This window comes from Accipiter gentilis, chromosome 7, assembly GCF_929443795.1.
Source record: "Accipiter gentilis chromosome 7, bAccGen1.1, whole genome shotgun sequence".
NCBI classification, from domain to species: domain Eukaryota; kingdom Metazoa; phylum Chordata; class Aves; order Accipitriformes; family Accipitridae; genus Astur; species Astur gentilis.
In genome coordinates, this window is record NC_064886.1 from 44,265,185 (window position 1) to 44,281,088 (window position 15,904).

Genomic DNA, 15,904 nt, shown 5'->3' on the forward strand with positions numbered 1-15,904 from the left:
CTGGCCCCCTCCGCGCCGGTGGGGCTGTTGAGCTCAGTCACGTGCTCGGTGCCTTCGATTCTTCATCGTGGTCAGCCTGATCATTTTTATGGCTTTTTTGAACTTTCTGTTTTTGCCTAGTGAAGTACAGCTACTTAAAAAATAAAAAGCTGCAAAATTACGATTCTGGCCCAAGTGGAACAGTCATTGACTTCTGGCTGGGAGAAGTGGTCCTGCATGCCCCCAAACCTGGAGCTGGCCCTCCTTGCCTGCACGGCTCCCTGCCAGCTCTCGGCTGCCTTTTCCAGCTGCTAATCTTGAAAGCACGTGTGTGTTGTGTTCACCACAGTAAAACCCGGTTGCTCCCTCCCCAGCAGTGATAAGACATATACTAAAACCTGCCTGTGTGGCAGTCCCTGCTTTCTAGGATGTCCAGGAGTGTGGAGGGGCTGTCTCGGTGGCACTGCTGGGTGAATTGCTGTGCTGCAGCGGAGCCTGTCCGATGGCTGCTTTGCTGTTTGGTTTCAGATACTTTTCATGCATGTTCTTCGGCGAGCAGGTGTCTGCCGACGTCTCTGCGATCTCCACTCTCCATTTTCACGCTTTCCTGCCAGTAGTTTCTGCTCACCAGGTAGCTGTGTGCTGCCCGGCAGTGGTGGTGATCCCTTCTTACTGTTTTAAGGAGTTAGCAGAATTACTGTTGTATAGACCATCTCCCAAGCTCAACATACTGATTCAACAAATTAGTTGATACGGACTCTCGTGGTAGGTTAGTTGAAATATTTATTCAGTTGAATTGGACAGTAATATTCACAAAGATTGATAGCTGGCTCAGGAACCATATGAAATAGGTAAATATAAAAGGTTGTTGCTTGTTTCCTTTCAGCCACTTTGTAATTTAAAAAAAAAACAAGATTTCCCGTGGTTCTAAAGATAAAATCTTCTTGCTGGAAGAAAAGGTGCAGTGCTTTAGGGTACCACTTTGCAAAGGTGGGGTCATGCTGGGCACAAGATGGGATGATATTCTACATACCCCATCTTTCCTTCTGCCCTGCACAAGTCTCTGAGCAGCAAAGAGGGAGCTGATGCTCCTGGGGCAGGGAAGCCTTCCAGCTTCGGTCCAGGCCTTTTCTTTCAGGTACATTAGCTGGAGCATTTTGCTACTCGAGTGCCAAGGTGAGCTTCTGCTGCAGTCACTGCCACGTTTGTATCTGTGAGCACCTGGACCCTGGTCCCAGCATGCTGGCGTGGCAGGGCCACCCGCGGCCACATAGCTCACCAGCTCTCCTGCTCCCTGGGTCAGAGTCGAGAATCTTGTAACCTTCGGGATTGAGCTGTAACTTCGTGCCGTTGCTCCGGTATATCTCGCCTCAGTCTGTGTGGGTCATTTTCTCTCCCCCGGTGCCTTCGCTTTTGGTTCACAGCGTGGCGCCGTGTGAGAGTATTGCGCAGGGAGCAGCGCAGCTCCTGGCAGGTCCCAGGCCCTCCTTCAGGAGCCGACAGGAGATGAGCTGATCTGCAGGGCTGCGGGGAAGACCTGCCTCCACGTGACCCTTGTGCTGCCTGGCATCTCACCACGATGTTTTCTGGGTGCTCTGTGTTTGTATAGAGCATGGCCGAAAAGTCTGGTGGCGGTTGGGGCTTCTGGGTACTGTAATATGAATATTTAATAGTAATTCAGTTGTTCATACTCACTGCAGGCTGGAGGGTATGACACAGCATTAGAAAAATAAATTATTTGACCATTTTCAGGGCCGCATTTCTGAAAGGCAGCAATAAAGGTCTGGGTACAAAAGTGTGCTTGCAAATCTCTGTGTAGTTAGTTCTGTCTATCATGCGGTCACGTTATTTATCAAATACAGAGTTGAAAAAATACTGTAGAGCAACAGGCAATATACAGGCCTGTTAGTATGGCTACAACATCTTATTAGAACGAATGATACCTTCAGGGAATAAGGAATGTAAACAGACGGTGTTTCAGAAAGAAACATTCAACCATATATTATTAAGACAGGAGGTAGCAAACGGGCAGCGCTGTAGCGTGCTGTACGCCCAGGTGCCCTTTCGGGGTGACCTGAGCAGGGCTCTGGCCACTTTTGTGTCACTGCAGTCTCTCGGTGGAGTTACTTTCTCAGACTTACTCTTGCCGTATTAATACAAATTGTGTTGTGTATTTCTGCGGGGTAGCAACTGTCTGCCAGAGAGGCTGAGGCTGAAACTTTTTGCACCGTTATTCTGGGCTCCTGAGCTGCTGTTAATGGAACTGCACAGGTAGGTCTGGACCACAGGACCTGGCCTTGCCCATCGCCCCCGGTGAAGGCTGCGTGAGCATGAAAACAGATCAAACAGTCTGCTCCAGCCTCGGGGTTTGGGGAGGAAAACCGCAGCCACTTTAAGGATGCTCCTCTGCGAGACCGATGCAGGGGTGGTGGCTGCCGTCGTGGGCATTTCCAGCTGCAGGACTGTGCAGGCACAGCAGGCAGGTCAGTCTGGTCCAAGGGCTCGTGATGCTGAGTAATTGCTCCAAGAAAATGTCAGGGGAGGTTTGAGGAGGGAAGCACCACCAAATATGGAATTTCATTTTCCATCGGACAGTGAAAACACAGTTCCCTGGTCCCACTGAAAACTTTTTCCCAGGCTGGCTGCTGAACTTGGTAGGAAGGGAGTTTTTTCAGTAGGCTGGGGGCGGGGAGGGTGTTGTTTTTTAAATCAATGGAGATAGCAGAAACCCCACTGTAAATTTCTAGGGCAAGTGGCAAGCTGGTTTACGGAATGCAGGGAGATGAGAACCTCTGGCTTACGGAAAGCAGCATGAATTAATAATCATTTAATTGGCTTCTCCATTATGTTGCTGGTTGGGAGATGGAAGTTTAGATGAAGGGGCTGTCAGTGGTACTTTAGCTAAAAGAATCTGATGGCTGGGAGGCGGGGTGGCAACTCCCTTCCCACCAGGATGGAGAGCATGCAGCTTTGGGAACCCTTGCCGGTTTTGCCTCTGGACCTAGCAAAGCAAAGGATCCCCACTTCCAAGGAAGTGTCCCATCTCACTTCTGAATGAACGCCTGGGAGGATTTCTCCTCCTCCTCTGCAAAGCAGAAGCTGCTGAGGAAGAATGAGAAGGCAAGTAGGTCTCCAAGAAGTGCTGTGGCGGGGCAGCGTGCCTGCAGCAGCACGGGCCCATTGCACTTGGCTTTTGGGTACATTTGTTGAGAAATGCAGATTTTTCTCTAAGGTTGGCAGACCTGAACTAAATCCATTTTAAGAGTCAAAATAGTAAAAATACTGAGTGATGCATAGCTGTATGTCATACTTTAAACCCAGATTCCTTTTTCTTTCCTGCAAGGCCTGGACCTCTAAGCGTGGTGTTGGACATGGTGAGAGCACAGGCATTGTGCTCCACCTTCTCTGGTGCCAAGCTGCCATTCGGGGCTGAGGCCCTTTTGACATTTTCAGCCAAGGACATTTTGTCCCATCCACTCCGTGCAGACACGAAGGTCCCACACAGCTGCCAGGAAGCTCTGCAGGCAGATGCCGAGCTGTGTGTCCTCATTTCTCCAGGCAGAAGAGAGTTTTTAATTCCTCTGATCTGTGATGTGGACTGAATGTGTCACTTCATGTGTTTGGCTGTTTATCAACAATAAACTTCGGTCTTGGTGTTAAAATTCCCACTTGAGCTGTCAACTCAAAAAATAATACTTAGAACAAATGTTCCGTATGCGTTTTTTAGAACCCTGCAACAAACCAGTTACTCTGGGGTCTGGACAATCATTAATAGTTCAGGTTTTGAAGGAATAAAGTTATGGTTTGGATCAAGTGCATTTAATAAAATTGGGCACTTTGGAGGTGGTAAGTAAAAGTAAATTTTAATGACCTTTTAATTTTCCCTAATTCTAAGCAGGCTGCTTCGCAGTAGAAAGGAAATAAGAAAATACCCTGTCGTGACACCAGAGGTTACAACTAGTGTTCAGCAGCTACAGGGTCATTGACAGTTGAGTTGCTGAATTTAGTCACTGCATCTGAAAACATCACATCGGTGAGCTGCTAGAAGCAGTGCACAGTGAAGTCCGTGTCAGAGGGTGAGGACCAGGGGCTCCCTGAGCTGCTCATGCCTTGCTGTGCCAGTGCAGATCCTACCACTGGTGGGGATACCAGGGGTTTTGAAAGTGTCCGGAGCTCACGCTGTAGGAGCACACCTGGGTTTATTAATGCAGTTTTGTAGGTATTTCATGGGTCTCACTCTGTTGCCAAAGCTGAAAGCATCATCCTTTTTTTGGAAGGGTAACCCATATACATGAGCAGAGGTTTCTCCAGTCATCCCTTTTCCTCCCTTGTGTCCCCTGACCCTCTCCCTGGGCTGGCAGGGCCAGCATGGTTCACTGCAGGACTTGCCAGTAGTCTTGCAGAGCAGATGACACCCAAAGATCTGAAGCAGCGGTTTGACAGATACAGAGCCCAGAGAGACCCTGCCCAGACCACCCAGGAGACACAATCGCCATCTGGGGCAGAGAAGTCTAAGGGGACCCAAAGCTGTGGCTGGTGTTGTCATCCCAGCCCGGTGCAGGGCTGGAGCAGAGCTTGCACGGCTGCGTGACCGCACTGCCAGCCCTGGGGACTCTAGACGCCGGTTGCGATGCCTGACTGCCTCATTGGGGCTGACACTTGAATGTCCAAGGTCACACCGAGGAGTGGACTATGTCAACAGCAGTTAGCCTTCTTATCAGGGCCACTTACATCACACAAGGCTCGGGCAGGGCATTTTAAGGCAGGGTGGTCCTTCGCCCACCACGGTGCTGGCTCTCGGTGGTGCTCTCTGCCTCCCCAAACCCACTGGGAGGGACTGCTTTCCTCAGCGGAGGAGCTGCAGGTGGATCTGCAGTGGTGCTGTGTTTCTCACGCTCCGAGTGGATTTTATTAGTAGGAAGTAAGGAAGGCCAGCTTTGGTCCTGTAAGACGTCTTTAATGACTTTACAGGTCTGAACCCCAGGGAGGGTCGCGGGTTCAAGCTAGTGGACTGACCTGAGCAGCAGTCCGCCGTTCTGCGCAGGGGCCAGAGCGGGGTCTGTGTGAGTGTCCGTGTGTCGGCACTGACACCGCAGACTTGTTTTACACAAAGAAACTCTAGGTTTGGACGTTTTCATGGAGTTGGCAGCACAGTGGGGTCCTGTGGTTTTGGTTTCAGATACAGCCAGGACTTTACATCTGTGCATGGAGGTGGTTGTATAACCAGCCAGGGCTGAAATAAGAGGCATGCGGCATGGCAGCACTACAGGGAAGGAAATTGCCCCTAAGCAGGCTTTGGCACGGCCAAGTCTACCAGGAGAAATTCAGTAGTACCAGAGCTCCTCTGATCCCTGCCTCCCTCTGGCAGCACTGTTATCTATTTGCAAAACCTATTTTCCCTCTCCTGGAAGTCATTTTGCCTCTATTTAACTGAATGCTTAGAGGTGGGGTCTGGCAGGGAAAGCAGTTATAAATGGGGATTGTATTTCTTACTGTGATGTGGTACCTTTCAAAATATAGCTTATGCCAGTGAATGGAAGGATCTTTGAGAAGGAAGCAGTTTGCCTGGATATTACTCTGACGGCATCTTCTGAAACAAGGAGCGGATACCAGAGGGTTCACAAAGAGAATGAGACAAGGGGAAGAGTATGGGGGGACCGGTCTAAGAATGCTACAGTGCCTTGTTAATCGGCAGTCGATCCATCATATTAAATATCCAGCTGTCATATATTACCTTTCAAGTGAAAATGAATAACTCCCATTAAGGGCGAAATGGGTTTGAAGTCGATTCGAGACAGATTAAAGTACTGTTATGAATGTGTGTTCGGGGAGGAGGAGACGGGGGCTGTGTATAATATACTTGTCCTTACAGTTTTTAAATAATAGATGTCCCACAAATTTATGTACTGCAGGCTGCCAGGGTTCGGGGGAGGGGTAAAGGTCAGGGATGTGCTTCTCGGAGTGCCACAACTTGCAGAGTGTTTTGCTGTTGACTTCTGGGCTCATTTGCCTTTTTCTGTTTTGCTGAAATAAAATCACCTTTCCTCAGCTTGTTACAGCGTGAGAACATCTGTGTCCTATCCCAGCACTGGCTGTAGGCTGGGTCACTGCCATCGTCAGCATTTTGGAGGTACCACATGCTGGGGAGTACCCTCAGAATTCCATTCTTCCCTGAGGCTGGGCTGGCCTGTGCTGCCCTGGCAGTGTGCCGCTGCTTCCAGCCCAGCGTGCAAGTCAGTTGGGTTGAAGGCCACAGCTTCCAGCCATCTCCAAGGGAAATGTATTCTAGAGGGTTCATATGCAAAACGTCCCAGGTGAGCTAGGAGTACGAGTTCTGCTTTGTTGAGTCAGCCAGCTGCTCATGGAGGTGACACATTGGCCTTCAAGTCTGGCCAAACATTTGTGTGTCCAATGTAGACACAGGACAAGCCTCTCCTGTACCTAACAGGTTGTAAGCAGCCGACAGAAATAGCTGAGATTGCTTCTAACTATAAATAACACTATTAAAGATAATAAAGAAAACATTTTTGACCAGGCGTGCTTTGTAGGATGTAAGTTAGTCCACAGACTCATCCTCCTCCAAGTCCTTGCTATGTTTCAAGCAACAGCAGCAAATGGAAATACGGTCTTTGTCCAACTTAAGCCTCTTTGGGGATGTCCTGATAGAAATCTCTTTTTGTTGCAGCACCAGCCAGCCAGGCAGAGAAGGAGCTGACAGAGCCTCCAGCATCTTCTAAACGAATATCGTTTCCCAGCAGCTCTGAGTCACCTCTCTCCTTTAAGTGGTCAAAAACTTCAGAGGAGACCAAATCAGAGCAGGTAAGGAAGAAGAACCCAGCTTTTTGTGCATCTACAAGCAGGTAATTTGTTTCATATGTGCCAAAAGCAAAGAATAAAATAGGAGAGGGAGGATGAAAGGCGGTAACTGGTGGTAGGAGAAGGCATCAAATTATTAAAGTCTAGCTGTAAGGAAAGAGGAAAGCAGCAGCTGTAACAATTGTGTGATTCATTTGTCTTGCTCTGCAGATGTATCAGTGTCCATATTGCAAGTACAGTAACACAGACGTGAATCGGCTGCGGGTGCACGCGATGACCCAGCACTCAGTGCAGCCCATGCTCCGCTGCCCACTCTGCCAGGACATGCTGAACAACAAGATCCATTTGCAGCTGCACCTCACCCATCTGCACAGTGTGTCACCTGACTGTGTCGAGAAACTCATCATGACGGTAAGTGGCTGCGTAGTCAAGCATGTCTGCCGCCTTCCTAGCAAAGATGAAGAGTAAAGGGATGGCCTGACCTGCACGGGCTGACTTTGCTGTAGTGGGCAGCTCCTTCATCTGTCAGGGCTCTGTCATCCAGGTTTTCCCCATCCCTGTAGGTTTTGTCTGCAGAGACTATCTTCTTCGTGCCTGACCACTGTGGAAACTGGCAGTGTTTCAGTGTTGAGTAATTTCCCTGTGAAGAGATTAGAATAAATATGATTTCCTTTAACTACTGAGGTCATTGCCTGGGATCGCATTTGCACAGAAGCTTCTGGGAGATGCAGTAGCTGATGCACTGTGCTGCTTCTGTTGCAGAGAAAAAGTGCTGTGTGTTGATGAGCACTTCCCAAGGACAGCCAGGGTGATTAAGGTAACATTACAGGAAATTAGATAACAGGTTTCTGCTTAAAATATGATTTTAAGAACCAACAGAGTAACTTCCCTTGGCGGTCTCATCTCGTGGAGGGGAAACAGTCCTATTGTGCAGCCCATGTTCTGCGCTTAGTTCACTTAATGAGGATCATTGTTATGGTTGTATGAGATAAGTTGGATCTGTTACTTCTGTGAGGAGTCGCTCCATCCAAAATTACAATGCTTTTGTTGTGTAACAATTCCCTTTTTTCAGAGTAACCTGAACAAGGGATATGCTGCAGTTGGCCCAAGGGAGGCAGAACCTTATTATGGCACTGTTGAATACTAGACCTACTGTTTCAAGTGCTGTTTTTAAAATGTTTGGAAATGCCTGGTTTTAAATTAAAATTTAAGCACAGGCATTTAAAATCCTCTGAAGTAGGAAGTTTGCCACTGAAGCATGGAATGTAAGTTTGCTAGGTAAAGTTAACTGTCTTCATGTAGAGCTCAAACTTGTGACAACTCCACTTCTCGAGCTGTTTGTCAGACAGTATTGTGCCTGTGTATGGGTTGTGATTGCTACTGCTTGTGCAGCTTCTGATGGGGAGCAGATTGTGGTTCAGCACAAGTGTGTTTGCACCAGGCTCCTGTTCTGCCCTGCATCCTGGTTTCAGCACCTAGCATGGGAATCCTTCTCCAACACCATCTCCAAGGAATCGAAATTCATCTAACTTCAGAGCTAGTACTTGGTGAGGAGTGGCAAATTAACAGCACAGTGTTCAGGTTCTCATTTGTGAAACCTGGGTTTGTGCTCTGGCTTGCTTTACCCCAGAGCCACTGACCCAGAGTCCCTCTCTGCTGCTGGCATACACGTGGAGTTGTGTGTGCAGCTCCCAGACCTCTTCTCCAGGACTTGTACATGCTCTCGTGGTGCAGAAATGCTCATAAAGGCTTACCCCACTCTCCAGCACTCAGGCACTTGCTTCAGTAAATAACATTTTGAGTCCCAGAATGTTTCTTTCATGAATTCCCTTTTCATAGGTTTCACATGAGTGCGCGTTTCCATTTGCTAGTGTCAGTTTAAGATACAGGTAGAATTAATAAGGCACATTTTCAAAACCCCTTCTAAATTCACAAATGGGATGTATTGTCAGATTTCTACACTGTTATTTCTTTGGTATAATCTTCAAGGCAAGGTTGTGTCTGCATTTAAGAACTTGTCACCAAGTATATAAAATAAGTGTTTATTTTGATTCTTGTCAGTTCTTTGTGAGTTTTTTTCTTGCACCCCATTTCTGCTTGTTTTCTCCCTTCTTTGCCAATTCCTGACAATGGACACGGATAATATCATGTTTGTCGTAATACTCCTGTTATCAGCTCCCCTCCTTTGATGTTGTCTGAGCAAGCATGTGCAGCGTTGCCCAGCTTTTCTCTTATAGTTCCCTCGTCTTCTCTTCCAATCACCCTTCCAGTCCTCTTGTGGCTCCTTGTCGTGGTTTAACCCCAGCCAGCAACTAAGCACCACACAGCCGCTCACTCACTCCCCCCCATCCAGTGGGATGGGGGAGAAAATCGGGAAAAAAGAAGTAAAACTCCTGGGTTGAGATAAGAACGGTTTAATAGAACATAAAAGAAGAAACTAGTAATGATAATGATAATACTAATAAAATGACAACGGCAGTAATAAAAGGATTGGAATGTACAAATGATGCGCAGGGCAAAAGCTCACCACCCGCCGACCGACACCCAGCCAGTCCCCGAGCGGCGATTCCCCGCCCCCACTTCCCAGTTCCTAAACTAGATGTGACGTCCCATGGTATGGAATACACCGTTGGCCAGTTTGGGTCAGGTGCCCTGGCTGTGTCCTATGCCAACTTCTTGTGCCCTGGCTGGGCATGAGAAGCTGAAAAATCCTTGACTATAGTCTAAACAATACTGAGCAACAACTGAAAACATCAGTGTTATCGACATTCTTCGCATACTGAACTCAAAACATAGCTCTGTACCAGCTACTAGGAAGACAGTTAACTCTATCCCAGCTGAAACCAGGACACTCCTTCTCAAATGCCTTTTTAATCTTCCTGCTTTGCTTTACCAGCTACCTGTCCTCTCACTTTTCTGCCCTCTCTCTCAGCCCCGTTGGGCTCCGCAGGAGCCAAAGATGTGTTCTGCGCCCTGGCAGGCTGCAAAGGCTCGTGGTGGCCACCGTTGGACCAGTGGTCCCAACCGCCTGCGAGAACTGTGTGTGCCCAGAGTAGGCACCGCATCGTAAAACCCATTAAAAATCCAGCCAGGCTGACTGGCCCTGGCCCCCTCTGAGTAACAGAATATAGAGAGGTAGGGAAGAAGAGCACCAGCCGTTCACTAACCCTGCAAAGCTGGCCATGCTCTCAGGCGCTAGCAGGGTGTAGCTCTGCTCTGCCGACCACTTGTGCACCTGGGTCAAGATGCTGTCCCATCACAAAGACCTCGGTCTCTGCGACCTGCATCCGTTTTGATTGATGGTGCTTAAGTGTGTAAATAACCTTCTGAGGACTTGAACAAATCTTGTTAGCTTCTAACTAAATTGATGAAAGGCATTTTGACCTTAGAAGAGCAGTGAGCAGAAGCTGAGCCCCTTTCTTACGCCAGCCAGCGTAACCAGTTTGCTAAGGGTATCTGTTACACTGATGTGAAATGGTTCGTTTCTGAGTTGGGCTGTTGGCAGAACGCGCAGTCTGGAATGGGTGCGGTTGGGCTGGTCCATCCTCTCGGCCTGGGCAGATCTGTGTCCTCCAGGATACAGGGAGTCTGGCAGAAGGCACTTTTTAAGGAGCTTGGGGCATCCTGCAGAGGACATGGCCAAAGCAACTGCAGTACTGTGGAGAACAGCCCCTTAGGTGAGCACATCTGCTGTGCTGGAGCAGGGCCTTGTCCTTCTGCTGCAGAGCGCAGGACTTCTGCTGGGAACCGTGGAGACTGGCTTAGCCATGAAGCTCATCCTCTCGCTCGTTTCTGGTTTTTCCACCTTGCCATTGCCACTGGCCCTGGGCAGCTCTTTCCTTTGGTACCCAGAGATGTGTCTGGGGAGGAAGACAGCTTCTCCCGCTTCAAGTCAAATAGCATGTGGGCCAAGAAAGCAGTTCTTTTTTGTATTAAATGACGTATTTTGAGAAGTCAGTATGGCTTGTGGAGAACGTGGCAGCATCAAAGGTTGCCAATTTTGCTCATTGTAGCTAAGATTCCCGTCTCAATCTGACACGTGAATCAGGTCTTGGTGCCACTGTGAGGGAATTGCAGTCCAGTAACTGGGAGCCAGGTCCCTTTCGACATAGTGTCTTTGCGCTTGGCGTTTGGAGGAGGCTCCAGTTAATAATACCTTATCAGACGCCTTTCAGGAACCTGCAGTGTCTAATATGTCTGTTGCCATAGTAACGGCTGCTTGCTTGTGCTCAGCATCTCAGAGCTGGCTGTTCCGTGCCTCGTCCTTTTCATATCAGCGAGCAGCCGGGCTGGCTGTCCCACGGGACACCCGGGTCCTCCCCGCTGGCCCAGGCGCGGGATGGGGGGCTGGCAGGGTGGCAGCCACAGGGTGAGGGGAGCGGAGCTCGCGCCACGTCCCCACACGGCGGGGCGGCCGGGGAAGCCCCCGCAGGGTAGGGGCAGGGGCAGGGGCTCCTGCCGTCATTCCCGTCTCCTGCGGCTTCCCTTCCACGGGGCTGGTAAGCCAAGGTGGCCGAGTTCATTTTACGTGGTGTTTCAGCCGCTCTAAGCGGGTCTAATCGCCATCTTTCCACATAACAGCCTCTTTGCTAATCTTGGGCCTGCACCGCTTCAGCAGAGAGCCCCTTAATGAGGGTGAAGTGCAGTTCGCCTGCACAGTCGATTGACAAGACTGATGGGCTCAAGCCAGGAGAAGGGACGGCTTCCCGAGAGCCTCCAGGAGCGGGGAGCTCTCCCTCCTCCCGCGGCCGGCTTTATCCTTCTGCACATTCCTCTCCCGTCATTTCTGTTGTCAGTTTTCTCTTCCTCGGTTTAGGGCATCTTCCCAGTGTTTCAGCCGTCTTTCCATCTTTTTCTTTTCTCCCTTGCTCTAAGAGTAATTCTTGCCCGTCCCTGCCATCCTCACTTCTCCCTCTTGCTATCTTTACATTTTTTCCCTCTTTCCTATTGTCTTTTCTTATTGCTCTCTCCCTTCTGCTGTCATTCAATTTTTCTCTCTCCCTCCTTCTCGCCCCCTCTCTCTCCCCCCTTTCCCTCTCACTCTGTGTCTCATTCTCCATCTCGGATGAAGGTAATGAAAATAATCGGGCTTCATTAATTCTGAGCCCTGTGAGATGATAGCCATTTGGAGCCATGTTTGCCAATTAGATGGTCTAAATTAGAAGTGACCTTGGTATACTGCCATCGCTTTGCCTCTCTGAGTCTAATGAAGCTTTTCACTCCAGCACCCTCTCTCTCTCTTTGTAATGGAAATTACCTCCTTTGTCTGGTTGGGAACCTTGCATTGCATGTGTATTTCCCCCTGGTTGCATGGACATAGGGATAGTAATGTATCTCTCCTCAGACCCCTTCTAGAGATTTTCTTTTCAAAGCCGCATGATTTCAGCATTTTGGGGCATTTACGAAGGAACTGCATAGGCTGTCCACACGTTCGGTCACTTGGTCCAGAGGAAAGTCAGAGCAGGCTGATCCAGTGCACAAGGGGAGCTGACTATTCACACTATCCAAGATTAATTTTTTGGACGTGCCAGGAATATGCTTGTGTCATGCTGCCGGGGCCAGAGCAGGAGGGGTGTTGCAGCTCTGAGCCTCCAGTCCATGCTGATAAGCAGCTCTGCAGTTCATCGTCTTAATAGTGGCAGGAGCCACGCTCGTCACTGCTGTTGGTTGTCACCAGTGAGGAGTGGACCCGCAGGTTGTTCTCCAGACTGGTGACAGGGCAGTAGGTGTCAGGCCGTGTGCAGTCTGCTGAGGATACTCATGGGGCCGGGAGGCAGGAGACATGGCATGTCAGCCCTTGGGTTTTTTGTAACAGCCACTCGCTGGACCACGTTGTCTATAGAAATGGCCATCGAATTGGGGTGCCCATGTATGTCAGTGGACCTTGTCATCATGACAAAATTTATCTGCTTAAGGGGATCTGAATTTCATCCAAAAGGGAGGGTCCTTGGAAGTAGAGGGGCTTGTCCCAAAAGCTTCCCATCTTCTAAGGCAGATAAGTGGCTTCTCTGCAGTCTGCTCTAGAGGGAAGTTCTCTGGCCGGCGTTCCCATCTCCAGTACAGACCACAGGGAAGATGTTTCAAAGTGGGGCGCAGGAGGGGCTGCCACAGTCTCTGGCCCAAACTTCCCCCTCCTTCGCTCCTTACCCAGGCAAGTTCCCTGTCCCACTGAGCGGACGGGGATGGGGACGGGGCAGTCAGAGCAAAGGGTGCACCCTGAGCGCCTGCCTCAGCATTGGGGGTTTTCTTGGAGACGGTGACTCTAGTCATCGAAGTACTGATAAACAGAACCTGATCCACGTATTGGTATCCGAATGCTGAGCTGTCAGAAAGAGCGGGTAGGAGTGAGCTGCCGATTCCTCCCCACCTCCTGGTTTCATTTGGACGGAAAGGTCAAGGGTGACAGGGGTCAAGGGGACCGTTTGCTTCTGTGCGGTAACGTTGGAAGAGTGACCTACAGGAGACCTTGGACACAGGGGCGGCAGGGGGACGGGCGCTCTCGGGGCTGTGCACAGAAGTGGATCTGGTGTGAGAGTGGTGTTTCCAAGCTGGAAGGCTTTGCTGGTGGCTTGTGGGCCAGAAGATCGCGGCTGCAGCTGTGAAGGGGACACAGTTTAATGTCAGACAGACCAAAACAAGTATGTACAGAAGAAGGAAAGGGAGAAGACAAATCACATTTGTTGGACTTAGCTCTGTAGAGTTGTTTTTTAATAATGGTTCACATTGACTGACTTGTTGCCGGTGTGAAACAGTTGGTGTTGTAAACATTTAAACGGGGAGGTAGAGGTATTGAGCAGAACTGAGGATGGATGCCAGGATTACATGCCAGGTATTGCCTGCTCAGGTGAGAGGGAGGTAGAGAGCATTTAACAACAGCACACGCTAACATGAGCTGTGCTCGAGATAAACACGTTCCTCTCTATCGCCAGAACAGTTAATGCCATTTAAATAAAACTGAAGTACAAAATGCTGTGTCATAGAGCACCGCTCCTTGTTTACCTGCCGGGTGGCCGTGGCCTACTAAACCTTCCTGCCCCATTGGTACTCTCACTACTTGTTTATAATAAAAGCAGCTGCAACATGCGAGGCATTTTCTGCACTTACAAGGAAATGGTATATCCTCGGACAGGTTTGCAGTGTAAAAGGACAGGTAGTTCAAAATGGGCAGTCTGGAATTCAGTGTAAATGCAAAATAATTTGAGACATGCAGCCTATTTTCACTATTTTTATCTTTGCTACCTGCTCGGGAGTGGTCCTTGGGGATGAAGAGACAGAGTAGTCCTGCCCTGGAAAATGGCATAGGAAACGGACAGCACTTTCAGAAGAAGCCTGAATGGTGCTAAACAGGTAGAGAACTAAAGTGGGTCCTGTTGCTGGAGGAAGACCAGTGCCTTACTTTCAAGGTTTTGCTTCCCAGGGCCAGCCCTGTGTGGCTGTCTGGGCTGCCTGCAGTTGCCCTACATCCATATCCAGAATTTCTAGTTTCCTGCACTTTTTTCTGTTTGCCTTTTGGATTTTTGTGCCTGTAGCAATTTAATGTACCACAGTCTTTTTTTTTTTTTCTCCCCCCCTTTTTTTTTTCTTCTTTTTATTGTGAAGGGAGGGGTAGAAGTAGGGTGAGAACTGTGGCTATGGAGATGCAGGTAGATAAAGGTAATTACTTAAACACATATAGGGCAGGACTTACTGGTTTGGAGACCCAGATTAAGATGCAGAGGAGCATGTGAGGTTGATGATTATATTTCGGGGAGAGTTAATTGACGGAAGGTGAAGGCAGACAAAGAACCGCTGCTTACTGCCTTCTTGAATCCCAATCAGGAATTATGATTAAAGACGCGGCGAGACAACAGAGGCCTGATGAATTGGTGTCTTTTTTTTTTCTTTTTTGCCGTCATTCACACTTGATTGACTTCAACCTTTCAAGTGCAAAAGTCTCTCTTTTCCATTATTATTCATAGCCATCTGAGTTTTTCTAATTAAAGTGTATGAAAACAATTACTGATCCGTCGTACTGAGTGTGGTAGTGGGGATGGCTGCCTTACTGTAATGCGTATAAAAAGCCCACAGTTTTCTATAATGATGTGCAGCTGAGGTGTTAGATAATTTTATTCTTTTTCTACTCTGTTGGGGTTTTTTTTAATTTCTCATGATTTATTTTTCATAATTCCTAAAGATCCTAGGAAAGCGTTCTCCCTGCTGATAAAGCTGAGAGGGATGGCTCCTTCTTGCCTTTCCTCCTCAGCATCCCTGCTCATCCCCCTCCTCCGAGCCTGGCTACCGGGAATTAACCAGTGACCTTTCACGTCTCCTGACCCACCACCCACAGCTGTCAGATACTCCTGCTTAGAGTAAAAGGTGGAATGAATTTGGTGTGCTCAGCTTCCCTCCTGGTGATTTATCAGTGCCAGGTGCCTTTCCTGCAGACGTCTGTGAGACCCAGCACTCACCTCCGTGCACCAGCCATCCCAGTAAAGGGAGGGAGCTCAGCATCGCTCCCCAGTGCAGTTCAGAGGTCTGCAGCCACTCATATGCGAACATTTGATTCTGAGGTTTTTTGTGGACTGTTTTTGCTTCCGTTCGCTTAGTGAAGCCAAGGTCTAGTCTATGTTTGCTTGGATTTGACATGTGTGTAGATAAGGAAGATTTCATGTCCTGCACATAGGTTTACCTTCAGCTTCACCACAGATTTGCTAATATCTCGTGCAGTTCAGTGGGAGCCTTGTGGTCCTTGACTTCGCAGAAAGCAAGGTAACACTGCATGCAGATAACAGCCTCACTCACTCACTCTCTTCTGAAATCCAAGGTTCAAATGCCCTCTTAGTATCTGACAGAAGGACAGAGAGACTTCTTTTGCTAGGAAACAGACCTGTCTAGGAGTGTTTATGTATGCCTCATTTTCCCAGCAGTCAGTGGCTGGGAGCAGAAGCGCCACGAGCATTGCAAGTCAGTGTTGGTTTCCATACCTTCAAGTACCACGGCCCTGGTGAATGGGAGATGCTCCCTGAGTGTCAGTGGGGTGAAGCATGCACCTGCTTGGAGCTGTAGAGGTGTCTTCACTTACTGCAGGCATCTAACCAGTGCTGGCAGCCATGCTCTGGAATACGGCACG

At 49.0% G+C, this 15,904-nt stretch overlaps 1 protein-coding gene across 5 annotated transcripts in view; it reads left to right on the plus strand.

Moving 5' to 3' along the window:
• The window catches only part of ZFHX3 (zinc finger homeobox 3), a 183,649-nt gene that overhangs the window by 151,716 nt on the left and 16,029 nt on the right, over positions 1–15,904 (plus strand). For all 5 annotated transcript variants that reach the window (XM_049805272.1, XM_049805271.1, XM_049805270.1 and 2 more), the window contains 2 exons: positions 6,665–6,798; positions 7,006–7,206. In XM_049805272.1, coding sequence (XP_049661229.1) covers positions 6,665–6,798; positions 7,006–7,206 — 335 coding nt within the window. The remainder of the gene's footprint in view (positions 1–6,664; positions 6,799–7,005; positions 7,207–15,904) is intronic.